Here is a 22,444-nt window from a genome sequence, read left to right on the forward strand (position 1 = left end):
GACCCCTCTCACCCCGGACAAAACCTGTTTGTGCCCCTTCCATCTGGCAGGAGGCTGAGGTCCATCAGGACTAAGACCTCCCGCCACACCAACAGTTTCTTCCCGTCGGCAGTCGGGCTCATCAACAGAGCTGGTCCCCCACTGACTGACTATAACACTCCACCAGTCACTCCCCCTCATACTGCACATGCCACTTTAACTGCAATTCATCACTCGTCACTTTGTCGTCACTCGGCACTTGTTCGATAGTGCACTTTATTTTTTAATATTTGTTAACTTTTTTAATATTTTTAATTTTTAATTTTATTCTCTTGTTTTATACTAACCCATAGCCTTATTCTACTAACCCATTGCATTAGCATTTCATTTTACTTTATTACTCGTGCACTGCTGTCTTGTCTGTCTACTGTCGCGCACCAACCGCCAAGACAAATTCCTTGTATGTTTGACATATTTTGGTTTGATTGGGGGGGTCTGCTTATAGATCCCCATTGTAGCAGCACACTGTCCCTTTAAGAGCCACAACCTTTCTGTTTGCATTTCTAACTTATTTGAATCAGATTCTTGTTTACAGGTCACACTTGTCTCTGTCTGTACATCTGTACTATTTGTAGGCGCATGTTTTTGCTTTTACTCGATACTGAAAGTGGATGTTTCTATGGATGCCTCTGGGGGGGGGGGGAGGGAGGGATGGAGGGGGAGGAGAGAGAGGGGGTAGTGGAGGGGTCTGGATCAGCTCCATCCCACCTCGGAAACACCAACCAGGTGTTGCCGCTCCTTCCGCTCCTCCCCCCGGACTTTCCTCGCGAGCTCCATCGGTCCACCTTCGCGATGTGACGGAGAGGAAAAGCCGCAGTGAACAGCAGCTCCGTCCCGCCGCTGAGTGCGACCCCCGCGTGGACCCTCGGCCGCTGCAAGTTCTCCGGGTGGCTGTCGGTCGGTCGGCCGGACAATAGACTGCAGCCGCTTCTCCTCCACCTCCGGCCGCGGAGCTCTCTCGGTGCTCCTGCCCGGATCCACGCAGCAACCCTCCGATGGCCGGACACGAGTGGGAGGACTGGTTCGAGCGGGAGGAGTTCATCGGGCAGATCAGCGACATCCGAGTGCAGAACCTGCAAGGTAGGAAGCGTCCCGGGCCGGAGAGGTGCTGCTCCGCGGGCCGGAGAGGTGCTGCTCCGCGGGCCGGAGAGGTGCTGCTCCGCGGGCCGGAGAGGTGCTGCTCCGCGGGCCGGAGAGGTGCTGCTCCGCGGGCCGGAGAGGTGCTGCTCCGCGGGCCGGAGAGGTGCTGCTCCGCGGGCCGGAGAGGTGCTGCTCCGCGGGCCGGAGAGGTGCTGCTCCCCGGGGCGGGGAGGTGCTGCTCCCCGGCCGCGGAGCTCCCTCGGGCCGGTGTGTGGGCGCTTTTTACGCCTGGTTGCTGTGTCTCCTGCGCGGTGCCGCGTGGTGCGCTGCAAATATACAAGATGATCAACTCTGCGTGTGAGTGGTTGCTTTTATTTGTGGATTATAAGGAGGACAAAGACATCCGCAGTTGTTTAAGTCAAAGCAGGATTTTCCATAAGAACACAGAACAAATCAAAGGAGAACAGAGAGCTTAGTGAGATCCACCAAACCACCACATCAGTTGGCACAATACGGCCTCACTGGCCTCCTGTGTGAGCAGCCTGTTGCATTCAGAATGTCCAGTGGACTGATCACTTGTCTCCTGAGGACCAGCTGCTTTCCATCACGTCCTCATTCACGTTGGTCCCAATCTCAGCGTGTTTCAGGTCTTTGGATCCGACAGAGTCCTCTTTGTTCCTCAAAGTACCGAGTCAACAACATTATCATCAACAACAACAGTCTACTGTGGATAGTGAGTAACAAGGAGAACACGTTTGTATTCATTTCATTTCCAATATTGCTTCTATGCACCTCAATACACATATATATATATATATATATATATATATATATATATATATATATATATATATATATATATGTGTAGTATGATGTAACTTTGCCTGGCAGTCACACAAAGGAGACCCCAAAACAGGGAAATGAGCTCAGGAAAGCGAGTTACATCACTGGATGTTTAATATTGTGAGCTGTGAATCTTGGTCCACGTCCCGCTGCTCCGTTCAGATGAAAATAACCTGCCAAGCAGTTGACACAAGACAAGAGTTCTCCCCTTTAGAAATAACTTTGGTTTCCCTTCATTTCATTAACATGTTGGAATGAACAAATGTCTTTATTTAGAAATACAGCGCATTACTGTTAATAAACCATAAGGAAAACAGTAGAATTAAAAAGTGTTGTTTGACGCGTTCACACTGAGACGACCTTTCCAATAATAAACTCATCACTACAGTCTGCTGTGTGACTGAAGTTCTCGCTGAGAGCAATAATTGCTCCTCCAAGTGGAAGTAATTGATTTAATGAGGGTGGCGAATGACGGCTTTGTAAAGCTTTGACCCGGTTGGAAGAGGAAAGAAGTATAAACCTGCGTGTGGACGCTGCGAGCATGAAGCACGAGGGCTGCTCGTCCCCCGGGGTTAGTTTAGAGAAAAGACATTTATAGTCGGCTTTATTTCAGCTAAGCAAAGACCATCAGGGGAGAAGTGTGACGTTCCACATGCAAATGAAACTTGGCTTTAGTCTCCTTCTATTATGCAAAAGCGTGAAGGGCCGCGGTACTTCAGAGGGGTCTCGGTCGGGTCTCCATGAGCCTTCTGAAGCCTCTGCTGAGCGCGTCGCACAGTCTGATTCCTTGGATTGGAAAGAAGACCATGAGCTGCTGTAGCTTCTCTCCACGCTGACGTTCCCCCTCCCTAGATTGTCCTTGTGACGCAGAAGGTGGTCACGTTGAGGACCACTGGGCTACACGGGCCTGCTGGACTCACTGCAGCAGCAGGTCCTCAGCCCGTGTCTGCAGGAGCAGCGAGCGCTTTGAAACAACGGCCGTTACGTAACGGGATGAGAGAGGAGAGCTGCAGCATCACGCTTCCCACACACACACACTCATGCCCACCCCCACACACACACCCACTGTGCAGCTTTCTCTGTGAGAAACACACTTCCCCAGTTACACAGTTACACTCCTATTTCGAGTCCATCTGACAACATGTTCCTCCGGCTCTGTGCACATCAACAACCAGGACGGCTCCTCACGCACTACAGGCGTGTGCGTGTGTGTGTGTGTGTGCATGTTTATGTGCGTGTGAGAGAGAGAGTGGCTTTGGATGTGCAGAGAGCAGGAGGGTCTCCTCCGTCCCCCCATCGACCGTAATGGTCCGGCCATTACGGTCGATGGGGTGTATTGGTGTATTTGCCAAGCTGTTGTACTTGAAGTACTTGCTGCATCCTTCATCACAGCGTCAGGCTGCAGGAGTGTTACGTTATAAAGGGTAGTGCTGCGGGGGCAGCAGCTTGACCCAGACCTCCCGCTCCCCCCAGCTCAGCGTGGGGGTCCTGAAGCATTCCCAGGCCAGCTGGACGTGTACCTTCAGCGTGTCCTGAGTCTTCCCCGGGTTTTCCTGCCATTTGGTGCCACTAAGAGCTAAGAACACACCGGCTCACCAAAATTAGGACAATAGAAGATTTGAAAAACGTTGCCTGGTCTGATGAGTCTCCATCTCAGCTGCGATATTCAGACGGTCAGGTCAGAATGTGTGTAAATGCATCCATGCTGCCTTGTATCAAGCCCTCATGACCACCGTCTACCATCCTCATGATGCTTGTTGTTTTAGGAGAGATGTCCGATTAGTTGTGTTGTTTCCGTTGCCACTGTTGGTAAACAAAGTCGACATACCGGCGCGTTGACGTTATCGGCTCGTTTCTCTCATTCGGCTAAAAGCCAAAATGTCCGTAACTAAATCCAGTCGGACTCGTTCATCCTAATTGTCAGTAGTTGTCACGTGGGTTCACGGAAGCAGACAACCGACTAAAATGTTGGTGACGTTCATTTATATGTAAAATGAACATCGCACCACCAAAACTTATCGTGCTCTTTTTCCTACATTGTGCGATAATATTTAATTTATTGCGTATCGCGACAGGCGACACATCCCTTCACACTCCATATGTACACTTCACTTTCACACACTCACACGTTTATATCATTCTATTTAATATTGTAGATTTAGATTGTAAATGTGTAAGTTAAACATGTCATTTTTCCTGCACTGTGTTATTTGTCTTGTTGTCCATATGTTGTCCTTGTTGTCTTGTTGTCCACATGCAAAGCACTGCGGTGCTTTTCCTTTCCATGGAGCCTTTATTTGCTTAGACAAAGTATCCGGTTTACTCTCGATTCATGTTTCAGTACAGAGACACAGAAGTCTGTCAGGAGTTGGGAAAACTCATAGTAAGAGGTTGCATACAGCTTTTGATTCATTTTGTTTTCACAATGATACGTCCCCTATTGTCCCTTATAATGCCTGGTTGCTTCAGTATCATTTTATCAACATTTATAGTTTTAGTATAGTATAGTTTTATCGGATTTGGCGGGTCGGTGGGTGCTAATGTCAAGCTCTGCTATAAGTACGTTTCCATTTAAGTGCTACTAAAATTAAAGTATTGTGACTTTGTCAACCACCGTTGTCTCGTTAGAATAGATTTAGTCATAGTTTTTATTTTCCGTTTTCGTCACGTCTTAGTCATGTAACGAACATTTTTCATCATAGTTTTCGTCGACGAAGAGAACACTGATCCACTGAGAGATGTCCGTCAGACAGGCAGAGATCCGAGTGAGAGGATTGGTTGGGTGTCATCGGCGTAGCTGTGTAGGAGAAACCATGCGAGCGATTGACAGCGCCGAGCGAGAAGAGGAGGGGACCCAGGACGGAACCCTGAGGAACACTGTTCATCCGTATCCATTAGCTCAAACGAGGGTTTCACTCTTTCATACTCTTTCTCACACACAGTATCAGGACAGAACAATCACATCACTCAGTTCCTCTTGTCACAGATTGGGGTTTTACTTCAACACATACATGTACATAACGTTACACATCTGCTAGCGCACAAAAAGATTTACTGTCAACCAGCAAATGTTAGTACACCGACATGTTCGTAAGCGTGGTAGAAATGGTACACATCTCTACGTTAGCTAGCTAACGCTAGCAATTTCTTTGCTGTGTTTAATTCAGCCTCACTGAGGCTGTGGACTCATGTTCTTACATCATGTACCTTTGAATATCTCACTCTCTCTCTCTGTAAACAACCTGTTGTCACTCTCGCCTTGTCAAAAGCGTGAGAGGGCGACCAACGCACCGGCCGCCCACTCGCGTCTTTCAGGCTTTAACCAACTCCAATGTTACAGCTGAACAAGTGTCGGTGTTAAATGCTTCGTGCAACTGACGTAGTATAAAAAGCGTGTGAGGGACAGTTGGACCGGTCATACAATCACAGCACCATTTCATATCTGTGACGGGACAAAGACCCAGTTAAAGCTCCATGTTTTTAAAGAGCAGAAAGACAACAGTATCTGACACAATCGAAAGCCATGAAGCTGCTTCTGTAAACTGACTGGAATGTGCTGTTTTTCTTAAAGGGTTAAATGAATGGAAACCATTAGAGTCGACTCAGGTTACATAACTCCTGAGTGGAGGTGCAGCGGGTCCTGGGTGTAGGTGTGGGCTGACGCAGATGATGAGCACGCTCCTGGTTTCAGCGGAGGAGGCGATTGAGCATCAGTGGACGGGACATGTTGACCACTGAGTCTCCTCTTTACTTCCCAGCAGGCCGTCACTCTGTGCTTTGCCTCGTTCTTGCTGCGACTGAACGCTTGAATGAGGGAATTCATTGTGCTCATTTTCACATCTTTGAGCGGAATCTTTCATGAGGTAGTTGTAGAGGATAACTCCGGCTCTAAATGGGAACCATGGAGCAGTTTGCTCTCTTACTCTTTAACAGTGAGTAATCTAAACCAAATACAGCAGGCTGACCAGGCACCACATGGACTGACAGACACATTCAGGACCTTAATCTATGTGAGTAGTGAGCAAACTACTGGTGACTAAGTGCCAGATAGCAAACTTATAATCAACCCAAAGCTCTGGGGAACACTGGAGGGTTTAAAGGCTTTTTACAACGTCCAGCGTTAAGCATTTCACAGGTAATGCTCATATAATTAGGAATATCAAGTTTAGTTTAAATCTGCCAATACCAGAGAAGAAACCTTGGATGCGCTCAGAGAAGTGCTCAGAGAAGTGCTCTTTCATCGAGTCTCGGACTGGTCCACTGCTGAATTTAACATCATTTAACAAGGACACAAAGCTCCGTGGTGGGTGTAGGTTTTGTTTGGGGGGTGCACATATTGAATCCGAATGTCCCCCACACAGAAAATGTGTTTATTTTCTGCATTCTGGCAAGTTCAATTTATGGTAATGTCTATTTCATTTACATAATGAACACTCAAAGATTCTTTATTTTAAAATGTTTGTGTGTATTTAACGTTTTTCCTTTCAGTGTTATTTTCCTGTCTCTTCCCACCTCTGTGGGTTCTGTTTGCAGGAGGAACCTCTTTAGACCCTTTTACTGCAGCGCTACGGACAGACGTGTTTCTGCAAGCTTTTCACTCGAATCTCACAAATCTGCTTTGACAATTTAAAAAAGTAAAATTCTGTATTCTAAATATATTTATTTTATTTGAGGGAAAGAGTTACAATGTTAGCAAAATAAAGCTGTAATTCGATGACAAGTCAATATTGTCGTTATTAATCAACGCATTTCACCAAAAAATGATTACAATAATAAAATTGTAATTTAGTGAGAGGTAATTCATAGTGTTATACATTTACAATATATAATGCATTTCTTGAACAAAATGTCAGGCAACACTGTAAACTATATATACCAAAAGAGGCTAATTAACTTGTAATTTCATCTTGTGATTATTTATCATGTGTAATGTGTAATGTGAGAGCTGCCCTCACAGGGTTAACAGCAGAGACAGAGCAGCTCTCAGGTTGACCCTTGGACCTCGGGGGGCCTTCACTCCACAGAAAAACACTCACCCACCAGGGATTGCTTTTCATTTTCAACCCAAGCTGCTGCTATATTCTCTGTCCTGGACCCCCCCTTCCCCCCCGCGGTCAGAAAAGCTGACAATAGCTGTCATTTAAAGCCTGGTTCCTCCCCCCAGGTGTTGTGTGAGCTTATCAGTTAAACCGTACTGTGGTTGGTTTAATCTGCTGGAATGTGGATGACGTTTGATGCCCACGGCGTGTTATGTTGACCTCTCAGTACCATCAAACAATTTAGACGGGAGCTTTGTCAAAGGCCGTCTCTGATTGGATCTGAGGGATCACAAGGCCATTTTGGATTTGTGTTGGACGGCTGTTTCTGCAGACAAGCGTCTCAGAATGTCTCCGTGTTGAGCCCTCACTATCCCCCCACACTTTATACATCTCAGCTCTGAACTACAGGCCATGTAGAGTCCATGACATCATCCAAGGTACAGGAAATCCAGATGTTGGTGAGGAGGGAGGCGCTTTACTGACCGTTGGCAGGGACTTATGTCAAATAAGCTGCTGGGTTTCCTACCTAGAAAAGGGGGGCTGTATATCAGGTGGCAGCTTAGGCTCCTCCTGTCCACTCCTAATGTCCTCTTGAGTGAGACAGCTTCTCCCCCTACCATCATACTAGGGGGGCTTTGAAATTACCCTCTGCCCCCCCAAGAAGGTCTGGAATAAAAACACGCACGGCAGTGCTGCCCCATCCGTTGGCCGGACTACTACCCCCCCCCCCCCCCAGACCCTTTTTGAGCAGGGTTCATTGTGCTGCTGTTAATAGGCCCTCTGATATTCAAATGATCTGATGTCCGCAGGTCACATTCAGTGTTATTGGGTGTGGGCTAAACAGACTGGGGCAATGACACAAGGACAAGCAGCTGTCTCTGGCCATTGACCAGTGGTCACACAAACACGAGACGAGATTATAGGGACATAACACGTTCCTGTACACAAACAGCTGCACCTCCAGTCACCAGTCCGTCAAGCTCCTGAAGTTTGCGGATGACACCACCCTCATTGGACTGATCTCTGGTGGGGACGAGTCCGCCTACAGGTGGGAGTCTGACCATCTGGTGTCGTGGTGCAGTCAGAACAACCTGGAGCTCAACGCTCTAAAGACAGTGGAGATGGTTTTGGATTTCAGGAGGAACAGAGCCCCACCCTCCCCCATCACCCTGTGTGACTCCCCCGTCACTATTGTGGACTCCTTCCGTTTCCTGGGCTCCATCATCACCCAGGACCTCAAGTGGGAGCTGAACATCAGCTCCATCACCAAAAAGGCTCAGCAGAGGTTGTTCTTCCTGAGGCAGCTGAAGAAATTCAACCTGCCAAAGACGATGATGGTGCACTTCTACACGGCCATCATGGAGTCCATCCTCTGCTCCTCCATCACCGTCTGGTACGCTGCAGCCACAGCCAAGGACAAGGGCAGGCTGCAGCGTGTCCTCCGCTCTGCAGAGAGGGTGATCGGCTGCAATCTGCCGTCCCTGCAGGACTTGTTCGATTCCAGGTCTCTGAAGCAGCTAAAAAGATGGTAGCCGACCCCTCTCACCCCGACAAAACCTGTTTGTGCCCCTTCCATCTGCCAGGAGGCTGAGGTCCATCAGGACTAAGACCTCCCGCCACACCAACAGTTTCTTCCCGTCGGCAGTCGGGCTCATCAACAGAGCCGGTCCCCCACTGACTGACTTTAACATTCCACCGGTCACTCCCCTTCATACTGCACATGTCACTTTGTCCTCACTCGTCACTTTGTCACTTATTCGATGGTGCACTTTATTTTATATTATTTTTTAACTTTTTTAATATTTTTAATTTTTAACTAACTTTATTCTCTTGTTTTATACTAACCCATAGCCTTATTCTACTAACCCATTGCATTAGCATTTCATTTTACTTTATTCTATTACTTGTGCACTGCTGTCTTGTTGTCTATTGTTACACTGTCTACTGTCACGCACCAACCGCCAAGACAAATTCCTTGTATGTTTGACATATTTTGGCAATAAATGTTTCCTGATTCCTGTTGAGCCACTAATAAGAGACCATTTAGAAGGAGCGTTGGAATTACTGTCAGTAGTAGTAGTGTCAAACTGGTGGCCCGCGGGCCAATTCCGGCTCGCCAGGGCGTCCAGTGCGTCGGCCGTCGGAACATTCTATTTTTGCAAAACAGATACTGTGGTATTTATTTCGAAGCCTGGTGATGTGTCAAGTTGCTTCGTTTCAGGAATAAGTGCCCGTAGAGTGTTTCCAACGTCTCTGTCTGTTAGTTTCCAGTAGCAACCAAATGGATCCCACAAAGAGCCGGGCTGGTAAAATGGGATCCTGTGAAAACAAAGCTTGTGAGTTTGTCAGTAGCTCTGTATACAGCTTGTGTATCTGTAATGTGGTTTGTAGTGGTTACCATAGGTACCAATGTGTTTGGTTTTACTCAGAATGGTTCCGATCCAGTTCTTCACCGAGTGGCTCAGGCAGCCCAGAGTCTAGACCTGCAGTCTTTAGGGCAATCTGGTTTACAACTCCGTGCTGCCGGTATCAGCATTGAGGCTCTCTGGGATCTTATACTGTTCCATTGAGTGTTGGTAATTTACATTCATGTAGGAAACGCCATGCAAATGTTCTCACAAACACACACACACACACACACACACACACACACATAAAGTTGTGTTTTGAGACATAAAATTGACTTAACTTAACCTTGACCTAAAACTAAACCTAACCTTGCTTAACTTAAAACTAACCACTGCCCTACCTTAACCTAAAGCTAACCTATTAATTATTTTAATTTAATTAATTAAATTTAACCTTGACCTAACCGTGCCTTAGGCTAGACCTATTTTTACCCTGAGCTTAATGTAAGCCTAGACCTAAGCATACCTTTACCCTCACCCCAGGCTTTCCGTCTGGCCTGATCGGTTTCCTCTGTAAAGTCCCTCATAAAGCCTTGAGGAGCCACAGTGAGGACAGTGCTCACTGTGTGTCTCTGACGTGTATTGATCGTCCCACAATTCACTCGTGTGCCTTGGTTGGAATTCACAAAGCAAAGAGACACAGACGCCACAAAAGAGACACGTTGCCTGTGCAGTTTTCCTTGTGTTCATTTGTAGCCTCCAGAGCGAAGTGCCACCTAATTGTATTTGCTGGTTTTGTGCCCCCCCCCCCCCCCTGCCCCCACTAGTACACGCTGTTTGCAATAAGATCCAGCAAATCACTCGGTTATGTGACACAAGAGTCTCCTGGATACAAAGGATGTTGATCCTGTGATCGTGTAATCCCCCTTTCACATAAACCCTGTCAAAGCCACTGGTAACTTAGGCCCAGATGTCCCAAAAGGACAAGTGTCCTCTCTTGACTGCACCAGCGGAGTGACAAACAACTTGTGCAATCAAATGAACAAAAACGGGTTATAACAGGAGAGGTTTTCGTGGTGAGCCAACAGCTCGTCTGCCTGGAGCTAAATGCAGCTCTTATCTACGCTGTTTATAAAATGGCTTATCGACCAAAACAAACTGGTTGGGTTTCCCTGAGAGTTTGTGTCCAGTGGCGTAGTCATTAAGAGTCGACCCAGTCTTTCTTATTCCGTATGTCTGTGAAATAACAAACACAGACCCAGTGCAGCTCATACAGGCGCTGGGTTGGTTTCTTCTTTTGCAAAAGCTGCAATATTGCACAACACACAAAGGCCATTTTGTGTGTAATGAGCGCGGGGAAGACAAAGCCGTTTGTGGCGGTGAGAAGACGGCTGCAATGGGCAGTGAGGGAACGCTGTCATATTCCAGGTGCCAGGCGGCGGTTCCTGCTCAGGGTTTCTCATTGTGAATGTGAGAGTAGTTCTTCTTCACTTCCCTGTTGATTACCTGTTCTGGTCACATATTCGTACCTTAATTACTACCACGCTCCAGAGTCAAGATGGTAAAGGGGCAATGACTCTATCTTTCATTGGCCAAATGTTTGGTGGATGAAAAGACACGTTAGCTGTGAATATTCATGTTCTCCGATGGATTCATTCGTAACGTTGCCACTAGTGCCACCATCTAAAACGATACATCAACTAATATGTCTTTAATATATCAAGATTAAACCGATAGTGTGCACAGCTGAATCCTTTCACTTGTTTGTGCTGCTGGTTCTGCTGGTCAGGGTGGGTTCTGGGTTTGAAATGATTTCATCAAATCCAAAGTCAGTGCTGCAATCAGCAATTGATCAAATCCAAAGTAGAGGACCAAAAGGTTGCTTTTCCATCCGAAGGGAAGAGAGAAATCCTACTTTGAACATGATTTATAAAGTCTCACGTTCTCAGAGGGAAGCTGATGAGTGCTGAGGAACCTGTAGCTACTGGTCCTCATTCAGAATGCGTCTCCGTGTCTTTAGTCATTTGGCTGAACCGCACATGGTCTATGGAACAATCAATGGACAACACGCATGTCCTTTGGTTTGTAGCGACTGAACCTGCTCGTCTGCCTTTCTGGCTCCGCCTCCCACTCATCTCCTCCTCTTCATCTCCTCCTCTTCATCTCCTCCTCTTCATCTCCTCCTCTTCATCTCCTCCTCTTCATCTCCTCTTCTGCTCCTCTTCATCTCCTCTTCATCTCCTCTTCTGCTCCTCTTCTCCTCCTCTTCTGCTCCCTGCTTGCTACCGTCTTCTCCCCACTGGGGGAAGAACCAATCCATCTCGTCACGGCACCCAAAGCTCTCCTTACCCGTGCGTGTGTGTGTGTGCGTGTGCGTGTGCTTGTGTGTGTGTGTGTGTGTGTGTGTGTGTGCGTGTGTGTGTGCGTGATGCAGAGTTGGCCCCAGTGAGCCGTGCTCTCCATAAAGATGAGTGACAGCTGACCTTTCCACTGTTCCCCTTCATATGTCGCCTTCTGTACCTCGTGCATTAACGTGTACAGGTTGTATGTAGAGGACTAATCAGTGTGGCCTTCAGGTTCTTCGATGTTCAAAGCATAACATGAGTGCAGCTTATTAGAAAGGATCAGCTGTGCTGCCTCCGGCTCTCTGAGGGCTTCACTCTCCTGGTGCCTGAAACGCTTCTTGTCTCTGTTGCAGTGGAACGAGAGCTGGTTCAGAAGAGGACCTTCACCCGATGGATGAACCTGCACTTAGAGAAGGTTTGTTGACAGAATACCCAAAGAACGTCTACATGATGGTCTCCTCACTCGGCCCTCAGGTGGGACACTTGGTCCCCTCATCTCCGTCAGCTCCGTCTCCTCCACACACTCTTTTACACGGCGGCTGCACGGTCTCTCCAGGACACTCGTGGCTTATGAGGCTTTAAAGTCTGAGACAACTGAAATGTTGCAGTCGTTCTCCTCCCCCAGCTGGCGGCTGCATGGGAACAATGGCTGGCGGGATGAGGGGCCCCTCCTCCGCTTCCCGGAGCTTTGGGCTCCCACCAACCAAAGGGACTGCATGCACCAGGAAATAGAACGTAAACAAATACCAGCAGCATCGTGTGAACATTATTTTGTCAAATGAGCCAATTAAAAAAAAAAAATAGCATATAATAATTTGGGCCACAAGTCATGGATGCGTGTTGGAAAGTGCTTTAAAACCCTTAACGCAGACATACGTGTCATGAATACCAATACCAGACATTTATGCAGCTCAATACCACTGATCCCAATGAGCTTCAGCAGCATGGTTCCATCTGACCAGAGGGAGGGACACGGGGGAAGAAACCTCCCTTACCTGCAGCTTGATGGCACACGCCTCTTCTCCTCACATATCAAACACCTGCACCAACAAGCACCTGTACACGGCCGCCAGCAGGGCGTCACGTGACCTCGCCATCGCCAGGGAGTCAGAGAGCGTCTGATCGATCGTTTGTTTCTCTCACACAATGAGCTTCTCTTCTTACTCATTGTTTGGCCCTGAATCAAACCTCTGACCCACTAATGAACAATCAGACATTTGTCTGCTGTTGCGCACACACACACACGCACACACGCACACACACACACGCACGCACACACACACACAGTCCCTCGCTGACCGTGTTCAGACGAGTCCACACACTAGTAAAGGGACAGATGAGGAGATGGATCTGCACAGTGTGCTGACCCTGCTGTTTAGAACTAAAGCCGTGCGGTCCGTGTCGTTGGTAAAGTGCAGTAGTTGTATATGGAAATGTCACGCATGGTACCGGTATGTCCTGGTATCCATCGCTGTGGAGATTCTTCCAATAAACAAGAGTTGAATCATTAACAAAGATGATATTTCTATAGTGAAGTCATGAGGAATAAAACATCCAATCGTTACATTTAGAGACAACGTTTGTTCAGTGATCATAAGAGTTGAAGATACATTTCTGTGGTTAAAGGCTCACCGCTCTACTCTTCCCCTCCATGTTCAGTGCGACCCGCCCATCGAGGTCCGAGACCTTTTCCTGGACATTCGGGATGGACACATCCTCATGGCCCTGCTGGAGGAACTGTCCGGCTGCCAGATGGTCAGTGTGGGCCGAGTGCCGTAGCAGTACTGGTCTTCAGGGTTGTGTTGGTCGCTAGTTTTTATATTGTTCAATAATTCTGTTTCCATTCCTAACGATCCTCCAGCTCCACAGGTACAAGAGGTCCTCCCATCGTATCTTCCGACTCAACAACATTGCCAAGGTGCTGTCTTTCCTGGAGGAGAGAAACGTGAGTACTGCCACAGTCCACCGAGGACACGTCCACCTCCCGCTGGGTGACTGACACCACGTACGTGTGTCCTCAGGTGAAGCTCGTCAGCATCGATGCAGCCGACGTCGCTGACGGAAACTCCTCCATCATCCTGGGACTCATCTGGAACATCATCCTCTTCTTCCAGGTAACCTCATTGCATCCCATTTAATGCCACTTGATCCGCTCCGCTCAGGAAGCACAGGCTGTCTCTCCGTAGCGGTCAGAGCGCTAACAACGAGACACCCATCTGCTTTGACGTCTTTGTTCACTGATCAGTCCGAAGCTCCAGCGTAGTCCCTCTACGTGAAGTGAAACATGACTCAACCTGGAGATCAGATACCGTTCAGCAAGTGTTGTGTTGACTTTGGCCGTATCTATTTTGGAATGTCTCCAATCCAAACAGGAACAGAGAAATGGACACAGGTAGCAAACTCATAGGTTACATTTTTGTTTTCAATCTCTTCCAGACGGTGATTTGACCGTAAAAGATGTGTCCTTAGAGCTGTGCCGCTGAACACAGATACCTTATTGATGGACAGATGCTCCTTGATGATGCTGCTGCCTGCTGAGACATTTATGAACGTTAACCTGCCTGTTGTGATGTGATCTTGGAGGGCAGCTGTTTTTCTATAACATTTCAGATAAAACATTAATGTCATATAATGACATAACTGTCTATGACAAATAGCTTTCATTTTATATTTCATTTGATTATTCATTTGTATGTTTTTATAGACTTTGAGAGACCGCTTGGTGTAAAGGGAATACTGCTGTTTGCATAGATAGGTGTGCAGTGCACTACTTTTTACTTTACTAGGGAATCTCAACATGGTAAGATGCAGATTGTAACCTGTTGGGACGCAACCTGCTGACGTGTACAGATATAAATATCTTGCATGAGAAAACTTTTGCCCGATGTTGTTTGAAAACAGGTCTGTTAAGCTCCGGCTGGAGTCCTTACGTCACCGTTCACAGACAGTAAAACGGACTTGACTTCCATCATGACATTCAGCACTGAACTGATCCTCACTGCTTTTAGTGCTTTGATTGATCTGTTTCTGATTACATTGTGTACCAGTGTTTCCATGGTAACCACGGCGAAACACTTCATGCTGTTGAACGAGGCTTTTACCTGTTTGTTATCTCGACTCAGCACATATTTTATTGTATACGTGGGATTGTTTGTGGGCACACGGCATGTAGGACGCTACGTACAGCACCTGGATAAATAACACGGTTGAGTTTCATACTGAACAGCTGAATTAACAGCTGACTAAAGGGGAATATAATCCAGCTCACTGTCTCCTCCCAGATTAAGGAGCTCACTGGGAACATCAGGAGCCAGTTTCCCTCCTCGTCCAGCCTATCGTCCATCCCCACCAGCTCTGACTCCGACGCGTCCTGCTGCAGCGCGCCGTCGGGCGAGAGACAGTCGGCGTCCACCGCCATGCGGGAACACAGCAAAGCCATCAAAAAACTGCTGCAGTGGGTGCAGAAGCGAACACGCAAGTGGGTGTAGTCTGCTGTCTCCAATAAAGATTGCTAAATAAAATACTAACACATTTCAGAATGTGTTGGTATTGTGTTGAGTTGTGTTGCTGCTGGACATATGGTACTTACCGATTGACGGCCAGCACATCAGTGAGCATAGTTTATGTTGATGGTCCTTCTGGCATGACCCTGACCATTCGACATGTCCCGTCACAGGTACAGTGTGGCAGTGAAGGACTTTGGGAAGAGCTGGACCAGTGGCCTGGCCTTCCTGGCTGTCATTAAGTCCATTGACCCCAGCTTGGTGGACATGAGAAAGGCACTGCTGAGGAACGCCAAGGACAATCTGGAGGACGGCTTCAGGATAGCCCACTACAGTCTGGGTATCCCACGCTTACTGGAGCCGGAGGGTAACGACCGGGTCTCTTCAGACTCTACCTGCTAAAAACACTACAAACTGTAGCACTTAAATTGTACTAGAATGGCTCTTAGCACGTTGTAAATCGGCTTATTTGATGACATTTATGAAGTAAATCTGTGTCATCGGATTTTGAAAGAAAAAGGTGATTGAATTTCTAGCACCGAATATTTATGCATTGAAATCATGTATCTGAATGTTTTTCAACGTTAAAATATTCAACCGCAAAAAATTCAACCACAAAAAATTCAATGCAAAAAAATTCAAATGATGTTGCGGTTTGAATTTTTTTGCATTGCATTTTTTTCATTTGTTCTTTTGAGTTGTATCTTATATTTGTGTTAATTATACATGGTTTATGCTCCCATTGTCAGATGTGACTATCAATGCACCAGATGAACAGTCCATCATGACGTATGTGTCACAGTTCCTAGAGCACTTCCCTGGCAGAGAGGAGGTAAGAATCCCTTCTTTACACACAGAGGCCTTTTGTTCCCGTCATTAAGTCGCAAAACTATTGTTTCCACTTTTGAGCTTTCTCACTTTTTTGAGTAGTTTACATTTCAATGTGATTTATTCGATAGTCCCCAGTGTGTGGAAGCCTTTACAGAGCATCGATCTCTGAGAGTGAGCGCAGATACATGCCTGTGTTTCTCTCTCAGCCGGAGGAGCCCGTCCCGCCGATCGAACGGAGTGTCTCCATGGGCCGACTCAACTTGCGCGAGAAGGACTCCAACCACATAAGGAATAGTATCCAGCAAAGCCGAGTGAAGGAGAGGTCCCACATGTTTCAAAGGGTCTGTACCCAATCGCCACCCAGAATCCTGATTTCCTCAGTGTCAGAGGACCGGAGTGCCATGTCCCCCCCCTTCCGGCCAGCTGCAGCTCGCTCGTGGTCCAGTGAAGATATCTTAGCGGATTCCCCCCACATGGAAGAAATCTCAAGCAGTGTGGCCGAAAAGCCCCAAGAATCTGCCAGTGACGTTTCGACCAACTCAACCTCGAAGTCCCCAGAATTGTCTTACGCTCACTCACCCACAGGCTCATCGCTGCCTGAGTCCGTCACCTCCGAGCCGATGATTGGCGACTCAGCAATAAGCTCACCGGACTCGTGGGTGGAGAGCGAGTTGGGGGGGATGCAGGAGAGGCTTTGTGAGAGTGACAGTTCTTTGTGTGACAGTGGAACAGCCTGGGATGTGTATCGTGCCACTCCTGTGGAGGTCACTAATCTGGATGAAGGATGCGTCCTATCCATGGAGGAAAGGGCACCCGAGGAGGAGTCCATTCCAGAGTCGTACGTGGACGAAGGCATTTGCTCACTGGGCTCATTGGAGAGCCCCGTGCAGAAAAGTCAAGGGGATTTTGAGAAGAAGCAGCCGGAAGTAGTGGAAGAGAAAGAGGAGGTGCACCTTGAGAAGTACAACCAGGACATGCCTGTGGAAAAGGTACCCGATCATAGCAAGGCTGAGATTGCAGAAGAAGAACCGAGTGAACAGACGATACAGGATACGAGTCAGAGCAGGGAGCCGGAGCCTTCTGTAGGACTCTGCAACGCAGTGGAACTGACCAGCTCAGCTGTGGAAAAGCTCCATGAAAGTGATCATTCTAACCAGTCGCAACCCAAGAAAAACAACGTTGGAGACAGGCCTGTGGACCTCATTGAGGGTGCAAGGGATCACGAAGGACAAATTGTAGGTCTGAATGAGAGCGGTAACTCTGAGGAACTTCAAGGGGAAACTGAATGTCAGGAAAGACAAGAAAATACAATGATTGATGATGTTGCAGAAACACGAGAGGAAGCAAGTGAAGAAGTTCTAAGAGAAGACCTGAATGCACAAGAGAACTTTAGTTCGGAGACATTAGCAAACACGGATCCAACCAGCCAAGACAGAGCTCCAGAAACAAGTCTGGACCCAAGCGCTGGCAGAAATGTTCCTCTGATCTCGATTTCAAGTGAGCCAGAAGAGCAGAACCTAGAGGGAATATGTGACCCAGAAAGACAACATCCTGCTTGGCAAGATGAGGTACAGCCAGAAGGAACTGACCCAGATGTCGACTGCCCCCCAAATCCACATGAAAACAACCTTGACTTCAATTACAATGTGGACATTCCATTGTGTCCGGTAACAGAAAGTGATCAACCAAAAGCTTCAGAACAAACAGGGGACAGGGAAAGCCAACATTTGGATGAACATGGAACCAGTCAGAACATCGGCGAGCCCGACACAGGAGATAAAATGACATCGAGTGAATGTGAATTAACTTGTCAGACTTCTTCAGAAGCCACACCGGTGAATGCCGAGCAGGAAATGGATTCCACCGATCAGCCGGATGGACACAAGGACACAGCCGCCACCGAGCAGAACACACCCGATTCTGTGAACTCAAAACCAAACGGTACTTTTGAACCAGGTTGTCTGCACAGAGACACAGACTTGTTTTATACAGACTTTGATCAGAGTCCCGGCCCAGAGGATGTCGCCGGTGCCCCTGTTGAACCCATGGATCTGTTCTACCCTGACAAAGAGGAGTCCATGTTTCTAGAGCCACCAGATGCTGAGACGCAGAGTTGGCCTTCGGTTTTGAGTGTATCCGCCCTCAAGCCAGCTCCTGCTTCGGAGACTCAAGCCGATCAGCCCTCCAGCCTGCTGGGTGAAGACTTCAGCCATGGAGCGGATTGGACCCAAGAGAACGACGAGGTGAATGCGTGTTTATTCAGCTGTTGGTGGGTTTGGTTACGGATGGGAAGACCTGTGGATGGCAGCCTTGGTCGGGCGGCTGGACAGTTTACCAATTTAGTCCATATAGTCCAATATTTATTGGTGATACATCAGTTACAACTACCAGCTATAGGAACCGGTGAGACGTCACAGCAAAGTAATGTGTCTCCCTGTGATTGTTGTACACTTTGCAAAGACGCGTGCCCAAAGGACAAGCCCACATTTTGGGTTGGAAGGTAGAACACCTCCGACTACCTTTCTGTCAGTTGTTCCTGTTCAGGTTGAAGGGGTGAGAAAGGGAGGCTCCGGTGCACATTCACCCCCCCTCCCCCAGGTACGTCCATCACAATACAAACGGACAAATGTCCACATGAATGTTAGTAATGTTCACCAGCCATGCATACAGCGTAGCAGCAGTACGGCCCATCTTTGGAATAAGGAATATGTTGTTCCTATAAACGTACTAATGGTTGATGATCTCTGGCAACCAGTAGTAGTTGTTAAAGTGTCTTCCTGCCTGTCACCCGTTCCGCCGTTACCAGCTGATCCCGAAGACCAACCAGGACACTGACGCGGCATCTAAACCCCAGGAACTGTGTGTGCTGCCCGGGGAGACGACAGGAGGACTCTGGGGGGACGACGCTCCAGCAGACGGCAGTGATCTCAGGACCTCGGGCCGTGCCAGGGAAAACACAGAGCCTGTGAGGTAGGCTTTCTATTCTTAGCCAGCTCCCGGGTACACTGGGAACACTGGGAAACACAGTGGGCCCGGGGGGGGAGCAGTGTTATGGCAATGTGTGACCTGGCTCGGATATTTCCTTAAATGTACTGAACTACGTGATCTATGCGGGCCGGTGATGGGAAAGAAGCCGGGCCTTATGAGGGTTGAGGGACTGCCCACTGGAGCAAGGGAAAGACATGAATCAATAGCGTGTGATTCCATCCATGTTCATCAGTGGAATCAAAGTTCTGATCCCATAGCCAAACGTACAGATAAACAGTGACCCAGGTAGGTCACATGTCTGCCTGTGTGTAATCACTATAATTAAGCCCATCTTGTTGTAAATCTCTCAACATGGCTTTGCTGGCTTTGATTGGCTCAACTGGTTCTCTTCATTTGGTTTCAGGATTTGAATGTTGTACCAGAGACCCTAACAGCAGACACAGACTAATGGAGCTTGTCTTTACAGTGAAGGTTCCATCAGACAGGATGAAAGCCAGATCCCTCCAGTCCTCCGGCACAGGAAGGCCGCTCGCTCCACCGAGTCCACGGTTGGTTTGACTCTCCGTTTCCTTTCGGATTGATGTCCTGTGTGATGCTCGGTAGTGAGTTTCTCTGGTTCGTGTTTCACGCCTCGCAGGGCGATCGGCCGGCTGTGACAGCAGCGAGCAGCGGAGACGACAATGGCGACTCCGACTCCGGGTAAGAGCTTTGTTTCAGTCTCGTGCACCACATCAAACCCCTTGACGATCAAACTGTGGATGATTCGCCTTGGCACTTAATTATTAGTACGTAGTTCATTAGTACGGTTCCCCAGTAGCTGAACTCCTACCCCATAAGATAAGATGCCACCCTGAACCCAGGCGGGGCGTGACGTCTCTGTCGGAGCTGCACACGTGTGCGTGTTGTTGTAACCAACATGTGTGCAGGTGCAGTGACAGCTGGGAGCTCTACGTGCTGCTGCTGCTCTGGCTGCTGCTCTACTGCTTCTGGCTGCTGCCCCAGATGGACCTGAAGACACTTCCCAGCCTGCTGCTCAACCTGGAGCCCTGAACGCACACACACACACACACACACACACACACACACACACACACGTAAAGCACCACCACCAAATCGCACACTACAGTCCTGAAGAGGAGGAGTTGTTTTAGCTTTGTGCTGTGCAGCTTTCCATGTGGCTCGGAGGCGTCTGTATCTCCACGTTCTGGGGAATATTATGAGAAAAGCGTTGTCGTTTTACAGGATGAAAAGTCATAACTTATCAACAATAACGTTTGAACTATTCGTTAAGTCAGATTAAAAGAAATACTAGTATTATTAGAAACTTGGCTTTTATTTTAGGAGTCTATGGTTTTGAGAAAAGTCAGTGCTGTTAAAGTAAATGTAAAATATTTTTGTGTTATTAGATTTTGTTTTATGATCATTATTATTCAAATATAAAGAAACGATATCATCGTAGTTATAGATCGTAGCCAAAGACCTGTAATAAACAACCAGAAGCGAGACGTTTTCCTTCTTAAAGGTGTGACTTTATTTAACATTAGAACTTCTTCTCATGACGTTGTTGTTTTGGTCCAAATGTTGCAGTTAAAATGGGAAAACCTGATTTGTAATTTACGACGGTTCAAAGGCGACACGACTGACATTGTGAGACAACACGTACAGCACTCTGATTGGTACATGGAGATATATACTATGGACTCATGGACTGAATAGCCATTTAAAGTGAAAGTGCTTTAAGCTGAGGGAGAATAGAACATTCAAACATGCAAACCTGTAGGTGATCTGAAGGTAACTAATGAAGGGGGATTTTGATCCGTTGCACATCGTGAAAAAGAATCAGAACTGCCAAAGAAATGCTTGAGAGATGAGTATAAGACATATGCATTAACGACATGCATACGCTCAATACGGTATCCATGCCAACGAAAAGTACACAACAACCTGTTTTTAACAAAGTCAATCTGGTACTAAAGCTCCGCCCCAGTGGCTCTATATTGTATCATAGTCGAGCAGAACATGTATTTGTAATATTTTGTGTCTTATAATGGATTTTTAACGTTTTATTGTAAAGAAATGTTTTATGTGATTGAGACTTGCTTGTGAAAAGAGAATGCTTTACGATGAAATATCTTTATATACATATATGCTATTTTTGAACATTGTCTGACAGAGCGCGCCTCCTTCACCCCGTCCTTCCTCCACCTACAGCTCCTCCACCCGCACTCGGCCGGGTCATCGTCAGCCCGTCTCCCGTGTGAGTGCTGGACGTCCGGTTGCACTTTAACCCTCGTTAGAGCCAAACTGTCCCTTCTATTGATCAGCATAAAGCACACATGCAACTGTCTGTGGAACACGTGAAGCGCCTGCCAATGTTACCGTGCTGCTGGGAAGGAACTGAGAAGGAACGCTCATGAAATGATGCATTAGCTTCGCTATTATGTATGAATGTTTTGCCTTTTTGTCAGATGTGTTTATAAAAAAAATAGTTCCTCACTAAAAAAAGTTCCATTTTTTTTTAATATTCTTTTACCAAATGAGTTTGTAGTAATACCTTCTGCACTATACTGTCTCTGAATAGACCTTTGAGTCACCCTGACGGGAAGGGGACACAGCTCCGTTTACAAAAGAGGTCCAAGGGCTCGAGGAGCTTCACGTCCACCCGTGGAGGTCAGGCTGAAGGTCCTATTCAGGCCCCTCAGGTTCCAGCCTCTTTCACCACAAATGAATCACACCTCCACACGCTGCTGCCCGCCACATGTGTCCGGTGCCTTCAACAAAAACATGTCCAACCACCGGGACAGTCCCTTGAGTCTGAGACAAAAGGGCAGTTTGAGGTCTTTACAAGGGGACTGTGTGTGTCTTTGTGTCTCCTCCACCCAGAGGACTAACCTAGACGCACATATTGGCTTAGTCATTGCAAATGTTTCATCAGCACCAGTGGACTGCGATTAAAGACGTGTCTCAAAGCCGTTGTCTCTAGTTGTGAATGCTTTGGATTCAGGGGAACTGACTGATTCATCTGGGGAGTATTTGTATGAGTCTTGAGGTTAAGGAAATGTCAGTTTGCACTGTTAGCTGCAAGCCGCCGTATCAATGTTTTTACGGGAAGCAGGAGGCTCGTGGAGACAAACCTCAGATAATTAGCATTCTAAGCTCCATCAAGCTTTTTGTTCTCTTTCATCAACCCAGAAGAAAAGGCCCCACTTTGCTTCAGTCTCACAGCCTGATGAGCCCGGGGCGAACACCTAAACCCTGTGGGAACTCTCAGAGTTGCTTTTAGCATCAAGGCGTATTGGACGAGTCCTAGATGAGCCGTGATGGAGGAAACCTCCCAGAGGAACTCTGAGTAAGTGAGGGACAGCCTTCAGAATGTGAGCATCTCTGGCTTCTCTAGTGAGATCGGCCACAAGCGTTCTCTCTGCACC

General features: G+C 47.5%; 1 protein-coding gene across 2 annotated transcripts; it reads left to right on the forward strand.

The window, feature by feature from the left end:
- Positions 1–577: 577 nt before the first annotated feature.
- clmna (calmin a) lies at positions 578–21,985 on the forward strand. 2 transcript variants are annotated; one of them, XM_078089079.1, is made up of 13 exons: positions 578–1,119; positions 12,048–12,109; positions 13,354–13,449; positions 13,556–13,639; positions 13,716–13,808; positions 14,976–15,172; positions 15,371–15,564; positions 15,947–16,029; positions 16,235–18,271; positions 18,835–18,998; positions 19,483–19,564; positions 19,654–19,715; positions 19,943–21,985. In XM_078089079.1, the coding sequence occupies exons 1-13, from the start codon at positions 1,035–1,037 to the stop codon at positions 20,064–20,066; spliced, it is 3,363 nt and encodes a 1,120-aa protein (XP_077945205.1). In that variant the 5' UTR covers positions 578–1,034; the 3' UTR covers positions 20,067–21,985. The 2 variants fall into 2 exon arrangements, with proteins under 2 accessions (XP_077945205.1, XP_077945206.1); XM_078089080.1 differs by having other exon boundaries at positions 670–1,119; positions 19,949–21,985.
- Positions 21,986–22,444: the final 459 nt, after the last annotated feature.

Source organism: Gasterosteus aculeatus, chromosome 15, assembly GCF_964276395.1.
Source record: "Gasterosteus aculeatus chromosome 15, fGasAcu3.hap1.1, whole genome shotgun sequence".
In the NCBI taxonomy this organism is placed as follows: Eukaryota; Metazoa; Chordata; class Actinopteri; order Perciformes; family Gasterosteidae; genus Gasterosteus; species Gasterosteus aculeatus.

What these genes read in the sequence shown, in the direction of transcription:
- clmna (XM_078089079.1), top strand. Translation starts at nt 1,035, where the DNA reads ATGGCCGGACACGAGTGGGAGGACTGGTTCGAGCGGGAGGAGTTCATC. An exon ending in CCGAGTGCAGAACCTGCAAG is followed by an intron (nt 1,120 to 12,047) that starts GTAGGAAGCGTC and finishes TCTCTGTTGCAG; the next exon opens with TGGAACGAGAGCTGGTTCAG. An exon ending in ACATCATCCTCTTCTTCCAG is followed by an intron (nt 13,809 to 14,975) that starts GTAACCTCATTG and finishes GTCTCCTCCCAG; the next exon opens with ATTAAGGAGCTCACTGGGAA.